At 38.0% G+C, this 25,188-nt stretch overlaps 2 protein-coding genes, 1 long non-coding RNA gene and 1 other non-coding gene across 5 annotated transcripts; 1 reads left to right on the forward strand and 3 right to left on the reverse strand.

Moving 5' to 3' along the window:
• Positions 1-3,759: 3,759 nt before the first annotated feature.
• TRNAM-CAU (transfer RNA methionine (anticodon CAU)) lies at positions 3,760-3,844 on the reverse strand. The gene is given in 2 exon segments: positions 3,760-3,795; positions 3,807-3,844. It is a non-coding gene; the product is annotated as a tRNA-Met (tRNA).
• Positions 3,845-3,898: 54 nt separating this feature from the next.
• On the forward strand, positions 3,899-6,272 carry LOC127119735 (uncharacterized). 2 transcript variants are annotated; one of them, XM_051050043.1, is made up of 3 exons: positions 3,900-4,068; positions 4,291-4,400; positions 5,552-6,272. In XM_051050043.1, the coding sequence occupies exon 3, from the start codon at positions 5,572-5,574 to the stop codon at positions 6,082-6,084; it is 513 nt and encodes a 170-aa protein (XP_050906000.1). In that variant the 5' UTR covers positions 3,900-4,068; positions 4,291-4,400; positions 5,552-5,571; the 3' UTR covers positions 6,085-6,272. The 2 variants fall into 2 exon arrangements, with proteins under 2 accessions (XP_050906001.1, XP_050906000.1); XM_051050044.1 differs by lacking the exon at positions 4,291-4,400 and having other exon boundaries at positions 3,899-4,068.
• A 467-nt stretch (positions 6,273-6,739) lies between these two features.
• On the reverse strand, positions 6,740-7,240 carry LOC127119736 (uncharacterized). Its single transcript, XM_051050045.1, has one exon. It carries the CDS (start codon positions 7,061-7,063, stop codon positions 6,740-6,742), a length of 324 nt encoding a protein of 107 aa, XP_050906002.1. The 5' UTR covers positions 7,064-7,240.
• Positions 7,241-10,555: 3,315 nt separating this feature from the next.
• Positions 10,556-12,827, reverse strand: LOC127119737 (uncharacterized). The gene is made up of 2 exons (XR_007802913.1): positions 11,499-12,827; positions 10,556-10,886 (listed from the first exon to the last, which is right to left on the reverse strand). It is a non-coding gene; the product is annotated as an uncharacterized LOC127119737 (long non-coding RNA).
• Positions 12,828-25,188: the final 12,361 nt, after the last annotated feature.

Raw genomic sequence — 25,188 nt, forward strand, 5'->3', positions numbered from 1 at the left:
GCATGGATGCAACTACCCATTATGCTTCACGTGTACCTTGAGCAGTTTCAGATAAGAGGGAAGTTCTCTCCTTTATTTGAATTTTGAATCTCCAGTTGAAACCGTCTTCAAAACATTTAAATAAATAGTTCTAAGTCCTAACTTCACGCTGACCCTTGTCACCCAGGGACTTTCGAATGGATTTCCCTAATCCCATATTCAGTTGAGACATCTTCATTGGTCAAAACATCTTCACCTGGTCGAAACATCTTCCCATGGGATTTCCCTTTTGGTAATTCTAACGTGGGTGTCGAAATTATGAGCTAACAGATACATATGGACCACCATTCTTGAGCATTACATAGAAGCTCCACCTCATTTCTCATCTCAACTGTTGATCCAGATTCAACAATCGTCTATATTTTATGTCGGATTAATCGGGAACAATTCTAATTATTTATTTTATTTAAGTGTGATTGTAAGTCACACCCATATATTCATTTACACACACTTGTGTAGTTATATCTCATCAAACACTGATTTGAATGTTGAAATATTATCTTTGTGTAATCACATAATACCACAACCACCGTACATGAAGCCTTGCCACGGTGGTCAACTTCGACATTTCATATACTATGTTCCAATATGTAATAGTGGCGCCGTCTGCGAGAATTGTCTTTTGATTCTCTCGAATTCTTCGTCAAATTTTCTTAGTTTCCGCCATTGCACCATTGTAACCATATTCTCGTTACAGCTCCGACGACAACAATTGTTTCATAATTACTCTTTATATTACCGTACTTGATGTTCACATCGAGAATAATTATATGTGTAGTATGATCAACAATGTTCGATCAATCGTAAATGTTCCTCAAAATAACGATGCACCAGTAATCTCTCCTAATGATGAAAGACTTCCTCAACAACTAGATCTTCAAACCTTTATGGTGATTTCACACTAGTTAGTTTAATAAACTCACGTCGTTTCGTCTTTCCAGCCTCATCGTCCACTTCCCCCACTCTAGTTTTCGGTTCCACCATCATACCATCTAATGCCTCCTCCTTAACATCAGTTACCTCTTCCTCGTCAGTAGGTGTTATCGTCGTAACACAACCATCAATAAATTCTAATTACGCCCAGAGCAGGAGATGCAAACAAGCTTATGATGATCATTCTCAATTTGTTACAAAAACAAAACGTGAGGCTCCTTCGCCTCAAAGAGAACCACCAAAAATCCCAACATAGATAGAAATATAATTAAAGGTGATGCAAGAGGCCATTCCAATAAAGGTCTATAAAAGGTCCAAGTTGGGCCTTATGAGCTTCCCACAACCAAGCAAGACATTGCCTCTATAGAGGAGGAATTTATTGCCCTATTCATGAAGAGCATGGATATATTAGGTATCAACGCCGATGAACATCCAGAGATCTTGAAGCATAGTAATATGATGAATTATGTTAATTAGTTGTTTTGATATTTTGATTATTAAGACAAAGCCTTATTGCCCTACTATTTATATGGACATTTTTTCATGATGGATTTTTATGTAAGGGGTAACACTCTTTTCCCCAGCAGAAGCAGAGTTTTTAACGATTCGCCGTATTTTTTGAGTATTTGGTCTTTGTAGGTTGTGAGTGGAGTCTTACGTTGAACCTTCATTGGAGGATCCATGCTGTCCAAAGAGGAAATCTTGCCTAGGACCTTCACTAAAGGATCATGGGCGCCCAATGAGGAAATCTTACATTGGACCTTCACTGAAGGATCCTTGTCGTCTAAAGAGGTAATCTTATGCTAGACCTTCATTGAAAGATTCTTTCTGCCCACAGAGGAAATTTTAAGATGGACCATCATTGAAAGATCATAGCCTCCCAAATAAGAAACCTTACCTTGGACCTTTACCGAAGGATCCTTTCCACCCAAAGATGCAGTCTTATGTTGGAACTTCACTAAAGGATTGTTTCCGCCCGAAGAGGCAATATTCCTCTGGACCTTTATTGAAGGATCCTTGTCTTTCAAAGAAGAAATCTTACGCTGAACCTTCATTGAAGGATCCTTTTTGCCCAAAGAGGTAATATAAGATGTACCTTCACAGAATGATCCTATTCATCAAAAGAGGAAATTTCACGTTGGACCTTCATTGAAGATGCTCTCGCCTGATAAGATGTTCACTTCATACACCATACAAACGTCAAAGGAATTTCATAAAGGGACCAAAGAGAGATGCATTAATAATAAGCCCTAAAAGGCATGTTTACAAAAACCACGAAGAACACGATTGCAAAAAACCCACGAGGGGGAATATTACATGAAAAAATAAAAGTAATAGTGACTTTCCTATTCAACTCATCTCTCTTCTTGTCAGGGGACCCTTCACTATTATCAGAGGAAGTATCCACTCATTGAGAAAGAGTCACCGTAGATGGAGAGCTTCATCTTCCTCGTTCACCAGCTGGCCATCCTTGATCACCTTATACAAATTAAGTTGGCTAAGGTCCAATATAGAATGCATGAAAACCACCTACTCTTTGACGTGTTCTAAATATTTGTCAGAGGTATCGACCAACTTGTCACGACATTCTGACAACTCGCCTTCCAACTTTTCCTGGGAGAGGATGGCCCCTTTTAGCCTAGCCTCAACCCGGGCAAGCTTCTTGCATAATTCCTTGGCATTTTTATGTGCCATTAAGGGTTGTCTTAAGCTTCTCCTCAGAACGCCATGACTCGTCACACTCCTTAGTGACATTCTTCAAAGATTCCTACTTCTGACCGAGCACCTCCTTTGCAGTGTTTAAGTAAACCTTCAACTCATAGATATACTTGTCTGCCTAATCATGATCACTGAAGAGCACATACTCCAACATCAGGCTCCATAGCAAATGGTTATCCACCATGTTTGATAAAAACCTGGTCCTCATTTCTCTCACGACCTTAAAATTGTTGGGGAAGTCCTCAATCAAAGGGAGGTGAACATTGGCTTAGCTCTTGGCGTCATAACGCTTATCCCACAAGGACATATGAGTCATGACTTCAGGTTGGCCTTTAGAGGCCTATGCCTGGATGGGTGACCCACTCTGGTCATCATCCTTTATCTTGTCCTCCAGGATAACAATTACATTAGACATTACACCCTTATTCTTCTAGCCAGGGCGAAGGATGAACTCCCTACAGACCCCTCAAGTTTCATCGTCTTAAGAGGCCTGAGGTTCACAATGACGTCCCCAACACCTCTCTTTCTTCCCTTGATCATGATGCCACCTGAATGACTTTTAGGATTGTCATTCCACTACTTGCCCTAAATAATCTTCTTCACAAATCACATTTTTTCTCTCAGCAACATTCAAAAGAGTCATTCTTACTGGAAATAGGAAAATGAACGGTAACTATTAAACAATAAAAGAGTTCATAGAAACCTATTATAAAATCTCAACAAATACCTCATATTCAGTTACACCTAAAAAAACTTTCACGTACGACTGTCACTAACTACATCAAAATATTTGCAAATATCCCCATTGTCGCAGGACTAGAGCATGAAGAGCTTAAAAAACCCTTTAATTCTATTGACTAACATATCACAATTCACCTTTCTCCTTTGTGAAAAAAAATAACCTTTCTCCTTTGTGAAAAAAAATAGTTCTATATTAAATTCCTATTCTTATTTTTGATAGAATACATAAATAAAAAATATATAACAGAATATACTAAATAATAAAAAAAACTTCTGAAAATGTAAACGAGTGTTCCAAAAACACTTGAAAAAGTTAAAAAAATTAAGTGGGGTGAGAGAGGCTCGAACTCTCGACCTCAGGATAACTCAGAAGCTATGAGACCTACGCGCTAGCCAACTGCGCCACCACCCCTTTGATGGATACTTCATAAATAAATGTTTCATCTTTTCTTCCACGCGTGATTTCATTGTTTTGTGTCGTGTTGTGTACACTGAACAAGACCAGAGTTTGTCTATTTATTTGTCCTTCCACGAATCTAGAGAAACACCAACGTCAACTCAGTTACACTCTCAGTTTCAAACACTTTCCTCTCTCTCTGCAACTACATGTTCCGATCTACACTCTCCAACTCCAAGGTTAACTCAACAACACTCCCTTCTTCTGCATTTCAATTCTATTTACTCCCTTTTCATGTTTAATTTTCCATGCTTTTGTTTTTTTTTCATAACCCTAGTACTGACCCTTTTTCCCATCAATTAAGTTCCACTTTTCTTGCTTGTGTTTTTACTTGTTTTGAATTGGATGCTGAGTTTTATGATCAGGGTTTTTGTGGATGTTGATTGATTATTCAAATGTAGGCTATGCATTTTGTTTAGATTTTATAGAGCTGCCACTAACCTTCTGGGAGCTATAAAGCATTGGCACAGAGTCCGGTGCGGTTGATACTAGCGGATACACTTCGACTCCGGTAATAATTTAAGAAAATTGAATAATTCTATGCGAACACGAACACGTCTTTAATGTGAAATGTTTTAGAAATTGGTCTACAATATGTGTGGTTGATTGTTGGATTAGTGTCATTTTTACTACTCTCTTGTCCTATATTGCTCCCAACAAGTTTAGGACTGTTGTTTGGGCTATTGAATAATGTCTATGGAAATGGAACCTCTATTGCGGAACACAACAAATTTACATCACTTTAATGAATTTTGATATTTTGCTGCTGCTTTCCTTTCTTTGCACTCTGCGGATAATGAGAATTGTGATAGTGTGTCCATGGTCTAATAGCATTTCCTTTTAAGAATATTGTACCACAAGTTTCAAAATGCTCGGTAGGTTGAGAATTTCTTGACATGCTTTTGATATTGTAATAGTGTGACTACTTTTGATATACATGTATAGTCATTATAGGATCTTAACACGCGCCGTCGTGCCTAGGATTGGACCTATGTAGTACCTGTAAATGTAGATGGCTCAGTAACACGTCTAGGATAAGCTTCGATACCATGATAAAATTTGAGCTAGACCTAACTCAATCCCAAAAGCTAGCTCCGAGAGTAACAATTGCCAAGCTTTGTAAGGACTAGATTGGCCAAATCTTTAGTTGATATTAGATATCAACCCTTTCCTTTGGTTTGTTTGTTTTCTTACACAATATGCAAAGGGATCTACTTGATCATCTACGTTTGTTTGTTTTCTTAGATATCAACAGGATAGTTTTTTCTATAAGACTATAGGTCCTTCGCATGCCAAACCATAATTTAGTGTCCAAGTTGTGTCTAAGCCGATAAAGAATACTTTTTTGATTGAATAATTGGTGAAGACTGTTTGACATTTATTGCTTCGGTGACAATGTTAGAAGAAAATCTTCGACATTGTGTTTCATAGCTGATAATGACTTGGGCAATGCTGTCTCTTTGAGCTAGTTTTTGAGGTTGGGTTAGACCTTGTGTGTTCTTGCTTATAATACGAGCCTTTGTTAGTATTTCAAATTTGCCATAATTTCGTCTGAAGTTATAATGAGAACCAAGCTATCAAGATGAAAAATACAAGAGTTATTTTCTTTTCATTTCTTGAATGTGATAATCAAGTTATCCTTACCTAACATGATTTCTACAGATGCTATCCCTACTCTGAAAATGGAAAACAATCAAAGTGCTTCTGATACACAAGACAATTCTATGATGAAGTCCGTTGATCAAAGAGAACACTCTACTAAAGGGTGTGGTGACTTAGTGACACGACGTCTGAAGAATCGAGAGAGACAACGTAGATACAGAGCACGTAAGCGTCTAGAATCTGGAACCACTGATTCTTTCGATGTAGAACAGACAGCTGCAATGCAAGTAGAGCTACAACCAAACAGGAATCGCAACAATTTTGTGACACGCATATATTGTAACCGAGATTGGAAAAAGGATGCACGGCGGGCCCATCTTACAAAGCGTCGAGAGATGCACGGGTCTATTGATCATTCCATGACACCAGTTAATGTACCCGAGGTGACATGCTTAGGCACAGGGAACAAGTCAGAAACAATGCTAGACAGAGAAAACCAATCCGGATCTTCTAACATTGGTTATAATGAAACACCAAGGACCGTGCTTTGTCGTAGAGATTGGAAAGCAGAAGCTAGAAGAAAGAAAAACTAGTGATTTTTCTCATGTCTTTGAAGTTATGAGCACTTTTAAAGAGTTTTTTTTACCACTGGATTGTCTGTTGTATAATAAATTTCATAAAGTGTAAAGAATGCTGGAACCTGTTACATCATTTGTCTGGCTTTGAAGTTATGAGCACTGAGAGAGGAAAAAAAAGTGCTTATGTCTCATTTTTCACTTAACTATTTGTTGAGTTATCCTAATGCGATGGCTGAGCTTATATCATGCAACTCGTGAACGTAATCTCTCGTACCATGTAGCAGCACTAATATTTGTTTAGTTATAAACATTCCTACAATGCTGCTACATGGATGAGAGACATCGTGCACGAATTGCAGAAACAATGATATCACAATGTACACAAGAAAAAGATAAATAATAAATTAAATTTATGAGCTGAACCATGAATTACAAAGAATCTGAAGGGAAAAAGAAAAAGTTGCAAGGGATGTAAATTATATAAATGGCACAAAAAAAGTGCCATGGCATCTACCAAGCGCTTAAAACGCCATGTTTATAATCTACATCCACTCTCTAACACACCACCCCTTCCCCAATCTTTACATTAATCCCCACCACAATCAAAGTATACACAGAATTCAGAAAAACCAATGTGACAATAATATTCAATGATATCATCTTATCTTTCTTAATTGCAAGTCACTCTTTGGTCTTGTTGTATCTCAGCCAAATTCTCAAAACTCCAATCTCTTCTCATTCCACTACTCCTCACCAACTTTGGTCCATTGCTCGAAAAAGGAATATTTCCCGTACTATGAGTGCGGCGATGACCGGCCTTAATCTTGTCCAGAGCTCCGCCTTTGATCATCTCTTTGTTCGGTGGCGGTATATTTCCCGACCATGTCCTTGCGACCTTTTTGTTTCTTTCCCTATATTCTTCTTCTTGGAATACCTCTTGAAATGAGTCTGTCCTTTGCAAAACTTGGCTGCAGGAAAGACAATTGAGACTCATTTTGTTTCTTGTATTCCAAGTAACCAAACCAAACTCTCCTTTCCCTTTAGCTTGGTGGGGCTGAAGTGGGAAAGGGAATTTGTTTATATAAATTGTTCCACCAAAGGACTTGAAGTTCGACAAAACATGATGAGAATGACAAAGAGGTTTTGAAAATGAAACCAATCATAACAAACATGTTTCCATGTTTGGAGTTTTGAATCGATGTCTAATCCTTAAACATAGCTTAACCATTCATTTATTTATTTTTTATAAATAGTTTAACCATTTGTTTCTAATTGGAGGAATAAAATAGTTATATCTAGTACAATCTACATTTTAAAACAGATCATTTTATTAAAGGTGACTCAGAAACGTGTTACTTTTTTTTTCTTCTTATTTTTGTTATTTTGCTATTTTTTTAATCTTCCACCTATTATACTCCAAATTTAAAATCTTTTTCTGTTGTAAACATTTTATTTTAATCTTCCACCTATTATACTCCAAATTTAGAAACGTGTTTGCAAGAAGTAGCATTAGAGAACCATTGGGTGCAAATAAGAACCCACTTACCATAAAGGGCCCACAAGTAGGGTGAACATAATCAGCCCAGTATTATAAAAGGCTCGGTTTTCATTACTTGAGAGATATGTTATTAAATAACAATTCAAACATTTGGAAATATTATTACAAACTCACTCTATCTCAAAATATCAAAGACTTCCTTGACTCGATATGAATTACAATAATTCATTTGTAGATTAGCTATTGGTTAGTTGCCAATTTTCAATTTGGTAACAGATTGTGTAGTATCCATATAGATTCAAAATTAATTATATATAAGTATAACTTATAACATAACAAGAGATTATATTTCATCATAAGTATCGCCACCAAAGAGGATGAAATGACAATAATTTCTTCTATTTTAACTTGATGTTTTGGGTTTGAATTTAATATTGAGAATGCAACAATATTAAATCTTATGAGAAAGAGTTTTATCACTTATGGTAGGTCCTCTACCTCAAGTCTCGGCCGTTGCATGTAGATAATATTTGATTCGTAAAAAAAACATAAATATATTCAGACCACAATATCATAAGATCATACAAAATTTGAAATATTTATCGAACATAAGCAAAACATAATTGCATACTTAGACTTTGTCACCTTCCACAATCCTTAGTCTTTTTTCGAGAATTTGAAAATTCTCCTTCATCCCTTTTATATCCTCATGCCTTTCGTCCTCTTCGTCAGAAAAATTCGAAGATGTTGATCTTCGAAATAAGGCTGCATACGTGCATGGACAGTGGATGGTGCAAATGTGTGGACCACATGATGAGTCTCGTCGGTGACTGGTAGAGGCACTGTCTGTTGAGTGGATTGTACGATGCTAGAGACTCCTTCAACTTGAGGTGTGAAACCAGGAGTTAAACCTTGGCCAAGTAGTAGGCATCATTCTTGAAGGTTAGGGTTCTAGGGTAGGACCAGAGATCTCTGAGACGACTGTTGCTTGTCTAACTCGACTCTGATGACTTGAAGCATTTCCATGACTTGAACCATATTTCTTTCCAAGTCCTCAAGTTTTGAGCTCATTCTTTCCAAATCTTGTTCTTGATCTGCCATCCTTTGATCGAGCGATGACTCGAGTATTGTAGTAGTGTTGAGAACTCAGTGTGGAACTAGAGGAAGAAAACATAACGAGTTTTTTATTTTATTTTGGAGAATGCATAAATGCATGTATGAATGCATTATGAAATTTTTATGTTTATTTTGTTTTATTTCTAGGGATTCTTATAAACTTTGCAATTGTTAGCACACACTTGAAAGCAATGTGAACAGAATAAAAGACAACGATCAGAAGTTGATGCAAAAAGTAATTACACATTTGTTCAATGAAGCCAAAAAAGTATCGAGTACATAGTCAAAGTGGATACAAAATATTAAGCCAAATACAATAATTGGAAATAGTATAAAGCAAACAAATCAAAGAGTATTCTTAGCAACTCGCTCTTTGCGGACTTTCAGTTTTTCTTCAAATCTTCGCATCATCCTTTTTGCAAAGAAAAACAACGTCATGAGTCGAATGATGAATGTTGTTTTCATCCATGTACTCTAAAGCATTACCCAATCTCCATGGTAAGTCTCTAGACATGCCATTACATAACTCTATGAGGTTAGCCAACTTCGTACGATATGTAAGAACACTTGGTTGGAGAAGGTTGATGGTACATTCATACTCGTCCAATATCTCATTCAAATGTCTCCTCTCATTTAGACAACTCATGCTTTGGATTTTCAGAGATTCATATTGTTCCTTCCAATAAGATGCTAGTTCCTTGTTGGTATTCAGCTCATCACACTTCTCTTCTCAGGCCCTATGACAAATTTGAGAGGCTCTTAGGGCTTGTTCCTTAAGGAATCTTTCACATACCACTTCAGCTTCGAAGTCTCGGAGTTGCTCCTTAAGTTCTTGGATTTGGGCCTTAATTCCTCCCTTACCTCCTTCTTTTGCTTAATGGCTAATGTCACACCCAAAAATTTGCTCTCCCCTTTTCATCTTTTCACCCAACCTTTGACTTGAGATTCATCTAAACACATTCATGCTTCATTCATATGCATCATTCATTTATGTTGACACTTGCTAACTGATCATCATAGATTCAAAGCGTGTGGTTGGCAAAGCTAGAGTTTGCTTGTGGATCAAACTCCAGGAATGTGACATGGATCTTCATATGCTCATCATGGGAATGAAACCCTATTTGCTTGATCTTTGAGATATGGATTCAAAGAAACCTCATCATGGCATCCTTTTGGGTATTAAAACCCTAATCCTTGACTGTGCTACCATGGGATCTTGTGGCTGGTTCTTGAACATTTGTTGGATCATTTAAACCCTAATTGGGGGCCCATGCATTAGAAACGTTTTGTGGAGCCTCATGCTTGACTCAGAGACCTTGATTAGAGGGCGTGCATCATGAAACCCTAACCATGGAGATTTTTTCCTAGTGTACCTTGTTGCTTGACTTTTTACCTTGTGTTTGCTTGAAACTCTAATTCATTAGGAGGATGTGCTTGACCATCATATCATGCATCATCCATCACCAAATACCCCATGTAATCATGGAAATCATCCATTTAACCTACATGCTTAGGATTTCATCTAATTCAAGTCTTGGTTCAAGCATCCACATGTGCATTCTACTTGGCCATTCCTAATCCATTGATTCTAGGCCTTTGGTGCTTTCAAGCTCATGGGTCTTTGGGTCATTGACTCATGATTCCTAATTGCACGGTTTATTGATCTTGTGGTCTATTGCTTTTCATTGCTCCATTGGGATTCATGGTGTATGACAAACCTTTAATTCTTGATTCATCCATGTATCTTAGTCCATTTCATTCATATGATTGAAGTAATTAAAGGTGATTGATTCATTCATAGATTAAGTTTGGTTTTAAGTGAAGTTAATTTAAAAGTCAATTTTTATTCACATTCACATCATATTCATTCCATTCACACAATTGGCCATTCATTCATTCATTAACATATACAATGTTCATTACAAAAGAAATATAAAAAATTTCATTTTTCACAAAAGTTGACTTTTGGTCAACTATAAACTTTTTGGTCAACCAGTTGACCAAAGTAACCATCACACTTTTCATCCTAAAAACTTAATACTAATCACATCTTCATCATTGCATCATTTCTAGATATTCCATGGCCACACTTCCTCCGTTGATCAAGTTTTGCCAAATTGGTCATCATGCCTTGAACTTGTTTTTCTTGCCTTGCATGACAACTTGCAATCTTGCCCACCATGCCTACATCAAGGTCAAAATTCTGCAGCAATCAACCATTACCACATTAGCATACCATAAAAATACATAATGACATAAAATTCAACTAACAAGGCATTATAACCAAGTTGCAAAACATGACCACAAGCATATATTCATGTTATACATGCATGTCATTCACTACCTAGTACCAATGCATTCATTCAACAAATTCAGAATTGCATCCCAATTCAATTTATTCACTAACCATCATTAATAATAGTTTACAATACATGCATAAGTATCCAAGGCAAAGCTAACAACCAACTTAGTTTTGAAACTCATGGCAAATTCACATTCAAAACAAACTATCCATTTCCGACCAATCAAGCATGCATACATTCAGCACATTATTGTAATACAAGCCCTATGCCTTTTAACTTCTTATAATCCAAAGTGCAAATGTGCATAATGATCAACAACTAATATAAAATGTCATAATTTTTAATTTCACATCCTTAACCTCACTAACATAATTGATTTCTAATAGCTCAAACATAGAATTAACTGAACCAAGTTTCATATCATTTTCTTTTATCAACTTAACTTGTAACTACTAGCAACTAACCGTTCAAGCAACATTTCTACTTGTCCTATTTTTGAATTAACAACCTACCAATCTCAATCAAAGTTTGTAAGAACTCCTTGCTTCACCACCTGCTGCTGATTGATGATGTGAAAGGGTGCAACTGTAGAATGACCATTGCCTTCAAGGCTTACCCATTTGCTTTCAGTAGAGGTATCTCATGAAGTGACCTTCTTTTTCTACTGCAGGGGTACCTGAATGCAGCTTGGTCCCATTTACCATCACATGCAAAATGGTTAAACTGATCAGGGAGGTTTTAAGGGGTGTAGGTTTAATGATTCACCTTCAGGTTCAACATCAACCATGATAGAATCTGACCTGGTAACTAAATGGTTAACAAGAAATTCAAATTTCACCAGATGCCTAACATTTAACTGAATCGATTTTTGCATTTAATTCACTTAACATCTAACTGAGCATTACATTCACAATTAACAATCATCCACTGAACTGAACTAATCAAACTTTACTAATACATAACTAACTTAACCAATTTTTCCACTGAGTTCAAGGCATGTAACTAACTGATTTTACAGTTAACTCAGTGAGTCACTCCTAACTAACTCCTAACCTCACTCGAATCCACCATTTTATCCGAACCTCTTCCCTATATAGCCTCATATTCACCCTCATTCCATCACTTCAGACACACACTTACACACACACATTTTGCTCTCAGAACCTCTACAATCTCTCTCCACTACCCTCACTCAAAGATCATCTTCAACAACCATTAAAGCTTCATATCGAAGCTTTAACATGCGCGAGCTAGACTCCCTCTTCAGTCTCAATTCACTTTTTAGCTTCTCTCTGATTCGCTCACAGAAGAATTTCCTTGGAATAAGAATAAGAAGAACCAAAGAGAAGGAAAATATTCAAAGGTTTCAAAACACTTTACCTGAAATCCGACGTTTGCTCTCGTGATTTGCTTCATCTTTTTTCAACATTTCGCTTCATGTTTGTTACCCTGATGTAAAGGAGGTTTAGGGGAATCAAAGTCCTAACCTCTAGGACTTTTATTCCATAATAGGAGAATTTAATTGTGAATATAAATCTTAGGGTTCTTTGGTACTTCGTTTCGATTCGGATTTTGGAGCATCATTCGGGCTATTCTATAGTGCTATTTGGAATCAGGGAAGAAAGGTGAAGGAGATGATGTGGGTTGTTCGAGTGTTAGGTCTCCGCTGCCGGCAAAGGCAACCCTAGCGCGGCGGACGTAAGCCAAGCTCAGGGGAGGGAATTTCAAAAAATTTAAACTGGTGAGCCATGTGAAATACATGAAGAACGTTCTGATACCCTTGGATTGCCTTGATTATACGTAGTCATGAGGTCCCTAATCCTTAGTGATCACTCTATCTATTCTTTTTCTTTTCGCTTATTCTTTTATGAGTAATATTTAGATATAACACCCATCCGAGCATAGAATAATCAAAACGGTTCCCGTTAAGTACAACAAATATTATGGGTGCTAATACCTTCCCCTTGTATAACCGACTTCCTTACCCATTTTATCTTCTCCCGGGTTTTACCGATGTTTTCCCTTTCCTTCTGGAATAAATAAAGTTCGATGGCGACTTTATTGTACCTTCGAGCGTGCGATGCATTCGAGTATATTTCCGCTAGCTTCAGCTAAGTCCTACCAGCGCTTCCACTCTTGTCCATCTCTTTTGGATTTAGCTAACTGATCATGGAGTGAAACCAATCCATTATTAGTCCGATCTAGGCACTCCAAGACTCTTTCCTTGAGATCTTGCTCCACTTTTTTCTTCTTACGACTCTCCTCCAAAAGTTCCTTCCTCTGGTTGCTCTTTATTTTGAGAATCATATTTTCTCCAGTTTCCTTGTAGAGTTCAGATTGCAAATCTTCCTTCTCCTTTCCAAGTCTAGCCACCATGGCTCTAAGTTCTTCCACCTTTTCAAGAGAAATGGGGATTGGTTCTGGTTCTGGTGAAGTAGACTTTGGAGGAATCTCTATAGAAAAATGGAGCTTCACAATTTTGACCCTCTCCAAGACCCATTGATGATAAGGTAACCTTGCCACACCATTCCTATTTCTAACTTTGTTCCTTTAGTGTGAACTTTCTCCCAAAATTGAATGATCTTATGGAGTAGAGATGGATCATTGGTTCCTATATCATTCAAAACTATCTCTTCTAACTCTTTATCCTCAGGTTTCCCATGCATTGGGTATCCAAATGGCCGCAGAGCTAACATGAGGTTGTAGTTAATGCAACCTTTATACCCTATTAGTGGTACATTTGGGAAACTACCATAATTGACAATGATTTCTTCAACATTCAGCTTGTATCGGTACCAAGGGATATCCTTACTAAATAAAGACACTAGAGTTCTAGCCCAATCCCCACTGGACATTTCACTAATATGAGCATTAGGCTTGAACACACATGAGATAAGCCAATTATAGAGCAATAGAAGATAACATATCAACATTACATTCTTCTTTGCATGCCGAGCATGCAAGGTAAGAAAAGTGTCTGCTAGGAGTGAAAGGACTAGAATTTGTTTTTCCTTCCAAACGACCCAAAATATGCTAATGGTAGCCGAGTCTATGAAACCTTCATAGGTTGGAAACTGATAACACCAAGTTACACCGTTACTTTGACTCGTTTTATACATGTTTTATTATTGTTTTACCTCTATTTCCAGTGTTATGGAGGTATTTTGTATGCATTTCAGGTATTTGACCATATAGGATCCATGTGCGAAGAAACGAAGCAATTCAAATGAAAAATGAAGAAAAAAAGGGAAATTACACACAAGGCGACCTACGTGGCATTCTCCATGGAGAATGCCATAAGAAGAGCGACGTGTCCTAGTCACCAACGACCAATTGACCAACTCTTCCACACTTTGGGAAGGTGGCGTTCGCCACCTTGGCATGGCGTTCACCATCCTTTGTGAGGGCCAAGCGGTTAGAAAATGGGTTTGCTTGGTCTCGACTCATTCCATGCACTCCTACATTCTCTCCCACGAATGGAGAAACTTCCCACTTGATATTTTGGACCTTGGAACACTATAAATAGTTGATAAGCTTCATTTTACAAGGCATCCAAGCTTAGCACAATCTTAAGCACTAGAATTACCGATTAAAGTTATAACTCGTCACATCGAGGGGTTATAGCACTAGAGAGCATTGAGTTTGTACGAAGTTTGGAACATTTTATTTTATCGCAGTTTAATCTTGCCGCCATTTATATTTCTTTCCAAGTCTTCTGCAAATTTATTTTGTACCAGATTCAAGCCTTCGTTTGGAGCAGGTTTTTAATATATTACGCATTTTTATTATATTGCTTTGTTTATTTACTCTCACTTTACTTTCCTCGTCTCGTACTACTTCTTTTATTTTCAAGTCTTATTTATCGCATTGTATTGCTTTACTTTTGTTAATTGCATGTTCTTGTCGTTATTTTGTTTTCAAAACCAATTTCTAAACATCTCTTTTCAATTTAATTACCTTTCCGAAATGTTTATTTATATGTTTAAAATCTATGTTTTTATGTTTGTCATAAACATGTCCAGCTAATTTATTGATGTTGGGATGTGAGGACCGTCATTTGGCGGTAATCTAACTGTTGTTTCTTTAGGATTCCAATTGTGGATTGTTTTGGTTTTAATATAATTTTTCTGAACTTAATTTAATCGGTAACTATGAAAGTAAAGCCTTGAAAACGTCGGGTAAGATCGAAAGTCGTCAGATACTAAAGAATAAAATTGGTTTATTTTTTATTAATGAATACCACGAAAGCACTTTGTTAATTAATTAGGGAAGTCTAATATTTCTAGAAAGAGGTTTTAAAACTATTTACAAATGTGTTTATAGGTTTAGGGTCTGGTTACCTGAGCGAAAGCCTGGAACCCTTTTAAGTTAAACTTTCCAATCAAAATTACTTTTCAACTGAGTAAAGAGTTTAATTTCTTAAAATAGAATTTACTACTTTAACGCAATAAGTGTCAGTCCCATGTGACAGTGAACGGTATAAATTAGAGAGTCAAATCTGGTTATGAATACACGAAAGAGACAGTTCTTGTTCAATTACATTCTTTTCAAAGTTGAAAATATTGCCCCGTACAATAATCCTATTAAAAAACAATCAAGAGTATTGTTGTTTGATGAGAGCCGCATTCCAGTATTATTTGTCTGAATTTATTAAAGTTATTTATTTCATCTCTCCTTTGCTTAATTCATTTGCCTTAGTTAAACACTGTAGCAACTAGAAATGATAAATTTTGACAGTTAGGTCTCTGTGGGATCGATATCTTTTAAAACTACACGATATCTTTTAAAACTACCTGATAGATTGTACACTTCCAGAAAAATATGTAAGAGCTCGACTTTTGCTCTAACGAATCAAAAGAGCAATGGAAGAAGACCAAAATCGTAGGGCATTCAAAGAGGTAGCCTTACCTTCTAACGAAGAGCGTCATTCAAGTATTGTCAACCTAACTATTACAACTAACAACTTCAAATTAAAGCTTGCTTTGTTGCAAATCGTGCAACAGAACCAGTTTGCTGGTCTCCCAACAGAGAACCCAAACCAGCACCTAAAAGTTTTCATTCAACTAGCCGACACACTAAAATGCAATAACGCTGCTCCTAAGGTGATACATTTACGTTTATTCCCTTTCTCCCTCAGAAATAGAGCACGATCATGGCTAGATTCCCTTCCAGCAAATTCCATCACTACTTGGAATACCTGAAGAAAGTATTCCTTGCTAGATACTTCCCACCAAATAAGACCGCCGTCCTACGTAACCAAATTACTAGATTCAGTTAACAGGATGGTGAGTCCCTTTTCAATGCCTGGGAAAGGTAAAAAGAGCTATCAAGAGCTTGTTCACATCATAAATTAGAATAATGGCTAATTATCTACACCTTCTATAATGGACTTCTCTACAACACAAAGATGACTATCAACGTTGCTGTCGGTGGTGCGCTGATGAAGAAACCATACCCCGAGGCATGCACGCTCATTGAGGACATGGCTCAAAACCATTACCAGTGGGGTATAGAGAGCACACAAGTAGAGAAAAAATATACTAAAAGAGGTATATAAGAGGTTAGCAACCTATACCATATGAACGCCAAAATGGACGCCCTAGCCCAAAAGGTCGAAAGCTTAGTCATAAACCCTACATCTACCGTAGTTGCAGTACAACCTGGATGAGAAATCTGTGGAACACCATGACAAATGACTGTCGAATGCAGTCTACTAGCTGAAACAAACCCAGAGTAGGTCAACTATGCCCAAGGAAACCCCTATTTGAACACTTATAACCCTGGATGGAGGAATCACCCAAACTTCTCTTACAATAACAATAACTTTATTTTCCCCCAAAAACTCTACACCACAAAGACCACCAGGTTTCCAAGCCCAAAGACCAACACAATCGATAAAAACTACCCATCAAAAGTCAAACCTTGAGAAAATCATGGAAGATTTTATCACGACTCAAACTCGACAGAATAAAGAATTCATGAACCAAAACATTCGTATTAATGAATTGATTTCACAATTAGGAAATAAGGTTGATTATATGGCAACCCATAACAAGATGATGGAAACCCAAATCTCTCAAGTGGCATAATAACAAGCTTCTCAGGTTACACCTATAGGATTTTTCCCTGGACAACCTCAGCCTAACCCTAAAGGCCATGCTAACGCTATTTCGCTACAAAGCAGAACTCAATACGATGGGCCTAAAATTTCAGAACCACCAAAAGAAAATGTTGTGATTACTCCAAAAGAACAAAAATAGGAACATGTAGAATCTGAAAAACAAAGAAAAAAGGATATTAAAGGTAAGGAGGCAGTGAGTGATAACCAAGAGAATCAAACACATGTACCACTGCCACCCTATATACCACTGATTCCATATCCACAAAGACTTCAATAAACCAAATAAGACACCCAATACAAAAAGTTTGTGAAAGTGATTGAGAAACTTCACGTCGATATACCCTTCACTAAAGCCATTACCCAAATACCATCATATACCAAATTCCTAAAAAACATCTTAATGAATAAGCGCAAGCTCGATGATCCTAAACCATTAGAATGCAATGCGATTGCTGGAAAAAAATTAGCCAAGAAACAGAAAGATCCTGGAAGCTTTTCGATACCATGTATTCTAGGAAGACATGTTATAGAAATGCATTATTTGATTTGGGAGAAAGCGTAAGTTTGATGCCTTTAGTAGTTTGTAAGAGACTAAACCTATGAGACATGAAACCAACTAGGATGTCCCTTTAACTGGATGATTGATCAGTTAAGTACCTGATAGGTATATTATAAGATATCCTAGTTAGAATTGTACAAATCTATATCCCTACTTACTTTGTCGTAATAGACATTAAGGACGACGGAGAAATTCCTATCCTTCTAGGAAGACCATTCTTATCAACTGTTGGAGCCATGATAGATGTAAAAAGAGGAAAAATGACTTTCGAAGTAAGTGACGCGAAGGTAGAGTTTATCCTATCCAAATTTCTGAAAGCACCCGCCATGGACGACTCTTGTTGCGCAATTGATATCATTGACGAATGCATAAGAGAGTTACATAATGGGGAGCATATCGAAACAATAAAACTACCCTCAACGCCCATAACGGAAGATGCTGAATTTAAGTCAGTTACACCTTACATAGATGATAACCTTAACAAATGCTTAGCACTTACCCCTGATCATATGCCAAGCATTAATAAACCCACAATAAAGCTTAAGGAACTACATAAGAACTTGAGATATGGGTTTCTTGATGAATAACTCAACCGTCTAGTTATAGTAAATGTCAATCTAAACAGTGACGAAACCGACCAATTCTTAGAGGTCTTAAGAAAATACCCCGCAGCTCTAGGCTATACCATCTTTGACTTAAAAGGAATAAGTCCCTCTGTGTGCATGCACTAAATTATGCTAGAGGAAGATTCTAAACCCTCTACAGAACACCAAAGAAGGATAAATCCTATAATGAGTGATGCAATCAAGAAAGAAGTATTAAAACTTCTAGATGCAGGAATTATCTACCAAATCTTCGATAGTACATAGGTTAGTCCTGTGCATGTAGTATCAAAGAAAGGAGGTGTATAGGTTATACAAAATAAGAAAGGATAATCGGTAGCCAAACTTATAGAAAGAGGATGACGTGTGTGCATAAATTATAGAAGTCTAAACAAAGTAACCCGAAAGGATCATATCCCCATTCTGTTTATTGACCAAATTTCGGAGTTTAGCAAGACACTTTTACTTCTGTTACCTAGACGGATACTCCAGATTTTTCCAAATCCCCATTCACCCAGATGACCAAGAGAAAACAACCTTCACATGTCTATATGGAACTTTTGCTTATCGACGAATGCCGTTCGGACTATGTAACGCTCCTACAACCTTCCAACGATGCATGATGTCCATATTCATAGATTTCCTGGATGAAATCGTGGAAATTTTCATGGATGACTTCTCAGTATGCGGATCCAGTTTTAAAAACTGCCTGGATAACTTAGAGAGAATTTTGGAAAGGTGCGTACAAGTTAATCTGGTGCTAAACTAGGAGAAATGTCATTTCATGGTGACAGAAGGAATAGTCATAGGACACATAATATCAAAAAGGGGAATTAAGGTCGATAAAGCTAAGATAGAGATAATAGAGAACCTTCAACCACCAAAAACAATTAGAGAAATCCGAAGTTTTCTTGGACACGTCGATTTTTACCGATGCTTCATTAAAGATTTCTCCAAGATAACTAAACCCTTAACCAGTATCCCAATGAAAGATGTCGAATTCACCTTTGACGAAAAATGTCTAGAGGCGTTTAATCTTCTTAAGAAAGCACTAATCTCTGCACCTATTATGCAACCACCCGATTGGAACCAACCTTTTGAGATTATGTGCGATGTTAGTGATTTAGTTGTAGGCATTGTCTTAGGACAACAAAAGGATAAGATATTACATGTGATCTATTATGCTAGCAGAAACCTTAGATGCAACCCAACTGAACTACGCAACTATAAAGAAAGAACTCCTAGCTGTGGTATTTGTAATAGATAAATTCCGATCCTATTTGGTTCGAGCTAAAATCATCGTATATACAGACCATGCTGCCATATGATACTTATTGAGCAAAAAGGACGTAATACCTAGACTTCTTCGATGGATCCTTTTATTACAAGAGTTTAATTTAGAGATCCGCGATAAGAAATGGACCGAGAACATAGTGGCTGACCATCTCTCCAGATTAGAGTACCTGAAACCCGACCATATCCCCATCAATGATGACTTTGCATATGACAGGCTGATAGCATCAATTGACAATTGTATAAGTCACGAAGAAGCCTTAGATGAGGTAGCGCTGAACATTGGATATGCTTATGTAGTGACCAATGTACCATGGTACGTTGACTTCGTCAATTTTCTCGCGGCTAATATACTACCTCAAGGATTGACCTACCAAAAGAGGAAAAAGTTTTTCCATGACGTAAAATATTTCTACTGGGACAAACCCCTTCTCTTTAAGAGAGAAGCATATGACATTTTTTGTCATTGTGTTCCTGAAGAGGAGACACCAAATATCATAACTCATTGCCACTCTGCTCCTTATGACGGGCATGCCGACACATTCAAAACCCGCGCTAAAATCCTCCAAGCAGGCCTTTACTGGCCAACTTTATGGCGTTATGTGCATGACTTCATAATCAAATGTGAATGGTGCCAACACACTAGAAACATATCAAGGTGCGATGAGAGGCTTCTAAAGAATATTCAGGAAGTATAAATCTTTGATGTTTGCGGTATCAATTTTATAGGTCCATTCCTTTTATCTATGGGAAACAAGTACATACTCGTTGCTGTCGACTACGTGTAAAAATGGATCGAGGTCATCGTCTCACCTATCAATGACACACAATTAGTAATTAGGATGTTTAACAACAACATCTTCTCTAGGTTCGAAACACCTCGCCTAGTTATAACCGACGGTGGATCTCATTTTATTTCAATAATTTTTGAAAAACTCTTAAATAAATATGGCGTGAGATGTAACACCCCGATAAAATATGATAATTATTTAATTTAAGTTAATAGTATATTTATTAATTTAATTAAATAATTGGATTATTATTGGAATTATTATTATTGGAATAATAAAGTTGGAATATATATAAGGTCCCATTTGGTAAAAAGGGTTTTTACGTGAAAGCAGAAAACACGTAACATTGGGAGAAAAGAGAAGAAACTGAGAAAGGAAGAAGAAGAGGCTAGGGCTCAAGAGGAGAATTCACGATTGTTGAAGGTCAAAGAATCAATTGCCGGATTAACTCAGGTAAGGGGGGTTTATCGTCGTTTAAAGGGTATTATGGGTTGACATGTAATGGGTAGTGATGAACCATTGATTTGACCCTAATTGGGATGTTGAATGCTGAAAAATTGTGATGGATAAGTTGTGTTAAAACTGAAATTGACTCTGTAATTGGATGAGTCTTGATTTCCCGAAAGTGTAGCTTTTTACGGAATTGAAATCGGAGGTCCGGAAGTCCTCCAACGGCGGAAAATGCGGAGAATTCTGCATTCTGCTTCGTGTTAGCGCAGGAACAGCTTTCTGTCTTGCGTTAACCGGTTAACCCAGGGTGTTAACCGGTTAACACTGTTAGGAATTGTGAAGTATTGCTGTTTTGCTTGCGTTAACCGGTTAACCCAGGGCGTTAACCGGTTAACACTGTTGTGATTTGTGAAAATTGTTGTTCTGTTTGCGTTAACCGGTTAACCCAGGGCGTTAACCGGTTAACACTGTTGAGTTTTGCCAGAAAGCGTGTTCTGTGTTGCGTTAACCGGTTAACCCAGGGCGTTAACCGGTTAACACTGTTGGAAATCGGAGAAATTGATATTTTAATGTTGTGAACATAATTGGTGATTGGCCTATATCGGTGTGTGATATAGTAGGGATTATTTCCCGTTGTTTTGAGTAGGGTAGGTGTTAGTAGAGTGTGCTAATACTGTGATTGTATTATTTGGCATGACATGATATGATTATGTGATAAATGTGCTGATGATGTGTGAAAATATGCATAATGTTGTGAATGTATATATTATGTATGTAATTGTGGATGGACTGTTTATGGCTTAGAGTGTGAGCATATGTCCATTGTGGATGATTGTTGATGTTTGCATGACTAAGTGATTTAGCTTGCATATTGTGGCCTTTATGGTGGTAGCTAATTCCCATGGTGAGGAATTAGTGAGTGAGTTATTGTGGATTGTTGTTGATGTTTGCATGCTAGGTGATTAGCGTGCATAGCATGGCCCTTGGGGTGGTAGCTAATTCCCATGGTGAGGAATTAGTGATGTGAGTCACTAGGTCTCAAATGAGTGGGGCTAGTGAGCTTGGTAGCCGTACCTGGATTTGGTCGGTGAAGTTGAACTATATGTTCACGAATAGTCGGTACCGCATGCATGGAGTCTCATTGCATAATGTATGTATGGCGTATAATATGAATGGATGTATTCCAATATTATACGTGTGTTTGTGGTTGTGTTGAGTATGTGTATGATCATGAGTTGATGTTGTCGTTGCTGAAGTTGTGATATAATTAGGGTGATGGAATGTATTATTTACTTAACATTACATGATATTTTATAATGCTTATTATATCGATTGAGGAACTCACCCTTACAACTATGTTTCAGGTAACGTGCAGTGATTGAGTAGAAGCTAGTCCTTGGAGTCTAGTGTAGTTCCTTAGTGAGTCATGCTCTAGTAGATGTGACATCGGGACGGGATGTTTTGCCTTGTTTTCGGTTTGGTTGTTGAATAACCTTACATGTAATGTGTTACATGTTTTGCATGTTGTTGTTAATTTCTATCCGCTGCGAATTATGCAAATGTTTATTTTGATGAATAAATGAGCATGACGAGTTAAATTGGAACATGGTGTGAAGTGTCAAGTGTGACACCCTTAAATTGCATATATACTCTGATTTATGTTTGGTTGTTTTAATTATTTATTGGGGGTATTTTAGAAGGGTGTTACATTAGTGGTATCAGAGCATAGTCGGTCGAGTCGAGTCGTAATTATTCTGTTCCCCTGTACGTGATAGGTGTTGTGTAACCCTATCAGTACTTATTGATTTAGCTTGTTGGGTTTTCAGAATAGAGATGGCTGGAAGAGGTAGAGACGATGCTGCGATTGCTGAGGCTCTGGGTATGCTAGCTGGAGTACTTGGAGGGAATCCGAATGTTGTGGGAATGGGAGCTGCTCGTCAACTGAGTGAGTTCCAGAAGAACAATCCTCCAATGTTCAAGGGAGCATACGATCCAGATGGTGCTCAGAAGTGGTTGAAGGAGATCGAGAGGATCTTCCGAGTGACTGAGTGTGCCGATAACCAGAAGGTCAGGTTCGGTACGCATATGCTATCAGAGGAAGCAGATGATTGGTGGGTTGCTGCCCGCACTGAGTTGGAAGCTGCTGGGAGTGCTGAGATCACTTGGGCGGTGTTCAGAGAGAGATTCCTGAGGAAGTACTTTCCAGAGGATGTCAGAGGAAAGAAAGAGATAGAGTTCTTAGAATTGAAGCAGGGCAACCGGTCTGTTACTGAGTATGCTGCTAAGTTCACAGAGCTGTCGAAGTATTACACTCCCTATGATGAGGCTACTGGGGAATTTTCAAAGTGTGTGAAGTTTGAGAACGGGTTACGTCCCGAGATCAAGCAAGCTATTGGGTATCAGCGGATTAGAGTGTTTTCTGACTTGGTGGACTGTTGCAGGATTTTTGAACAGGATACCAAGGCCAGAGCGGAGAGCTATCAGTAGAGGGTTGATAGGAAAGGCAAGAATCAGAATGATCGTGGGAAACCGTATGCAGCTGGCAAAGGTTTCCAGAGACAGAGTGGGATGAAGAGACCTAGTGGGGGAGACTCCAGTGCCCCTGCTAAGTGTTACAGATGTGGACAGGCTGGACATCGTATCCATGAGTGTACCAGTAATGAGAAGAAGTGTTTCAAGTGTGGAAAAGGTGGTCACTTGGCTGCAGAGTGCCGGTTGAAGACTGTGACTTGTTTCAACTGCGGAGAGGTGGGTCATATTAGCCCACAGTGTCCTAAGCCGAAGAAAGAGAACCAGTCGGGAGGCAAGGTCTTTGCTTTATCAGGTTCTGAGACTTCTGCAGATGATCGTTTGATCCGAGGTACGTGTTATATTAATGGCTTTCCTCTTGTAGCTATTATTGACACAGGTGCGACTCATTCCTTTATATCTTTGGATTGTGCTGTGAAACTTAAATTAGAGATATCTGAGATGCATGGGGGTATGGTGATTGATACTCCTGCGAAGGGTTCAGTGACTACTACTTCAGTTTGTTTAAATTGCCCTTTGAGTATTTTTGGTAGAGACTTTGGGATGGACCTCGTGTGTCTTCCACTAGTGCAGATTGATGTTATCTTGGGTATGAACTGGTTGGTGTTTAACCGAGTTTATATCAACTGTTTTGATAAGACTGTGATCTTTCCTGAGATTGAGGAAGGAAAGAGTTTGTTTCTATCAGCAAGGCAGGTGAATGAGGCAGTAGCAGATGGGGCAGAGTTGTTTATGCTGTTAGCGACTTTGGAGGCTAAAGATAAACTGGTGATTTGCGATCTAGCTGTGGTGTGTGATTTTCCTGATGTGTTTCCTGAAGAAGTGAATGAATTACCGCCAGAGCGTGAAGTTGAGTTCTCGATTGATTTGGTACCTGGTACTAGGCCGATATCGATGGCTCCGTACCGTATGTCTGCCGTTGAGTTAGCTGAATTGAAGAGTCAGCTGGAAGATCTGTTGGATAAGAAATTTATTCGTCCGAGTGTGTCACCGTGGGGTGCACCAGTGTTATTGGTTAAGAAGAAAGAAGGTACTATGAGGTTGTGTGTGGACTATAGGCAACTGAATAAAGTGACGATCAAGAATCGGTATCCTTTGCCGAGGATTGATGATTTGATGGATCAGTTGGTTGGTGCGAGTGTGTTCAGCAAAATAGATTTGAGATCGGGGTATCATCAGATACGTGTGAAAACTGAGGATATTCAGAAGACTGCTTTCAGAACAAGGTATGGACATTATGAGTATTCTGTAATGCCTTTTGGTGTGACTAATGCGCCTGGGGTATTTATGGAGTATATGAATAGGATTTTCCATCCGTACCTAGACAAGTTTGTTGTGGTGTTTATTGACGATATTTTGGTGTATTCGAAATCTGAAGAAGAGCATGCTGAACATTTGAGAGTGGCTTTAGAAGTTCTACGAGAAAAGAAGTTATTTGCTAAACTGTCCAAGTGTGAATTTTGGTTAGAAGAGGTTAGTTTTCTTGGTCATGTGATTTCAAGAGGTGGTGTTGCTGTTGATCCTTCTAAGATAGAAGCGGTATCTAAGTGGGAAGCTCCGAAGTCAGTTTTTGAGATAAGGAGTTTTCTTGGACTTGCAGGTTATTATAGGAAATTCATTGAGGGATTTTCTAAGTTGGCGTTACCGTTGACGATGTTGACTAGAAAGGGGCAAGCGTTTGTTTGGGACTCAAAATGTGAAGAAGGTTTCCAAGAGTTAAAGAGAAGGTTAACTACTGCTCATATTCTGATATTACCAAGTCCATCGGAACCATTTGAGGTTTACTGTGATGCTTCATTGTTGGGTTTGGGTGGTGTTTTGATGCAGAATAAGCAGGTTGTAGCTTATGCTTCGAGA

Source organism: Lathyrus oleraceus, chromosome 2, assembly GCF_024323335.1.
Source record: "Lathyrus oleraceus cultivar Zhongwan6 chromosome 2, CAAS_Psat_ZW6_1.0, whole genome shotgun sequence".
Taxonomy (NCBI): domain Eukaryota; kingdom Viridiplantae; phylum Streptophyta; class Magnoliopsida; order Fabales; family Fabaceae; genus Lathyrus; species Lathyrus oleraceus.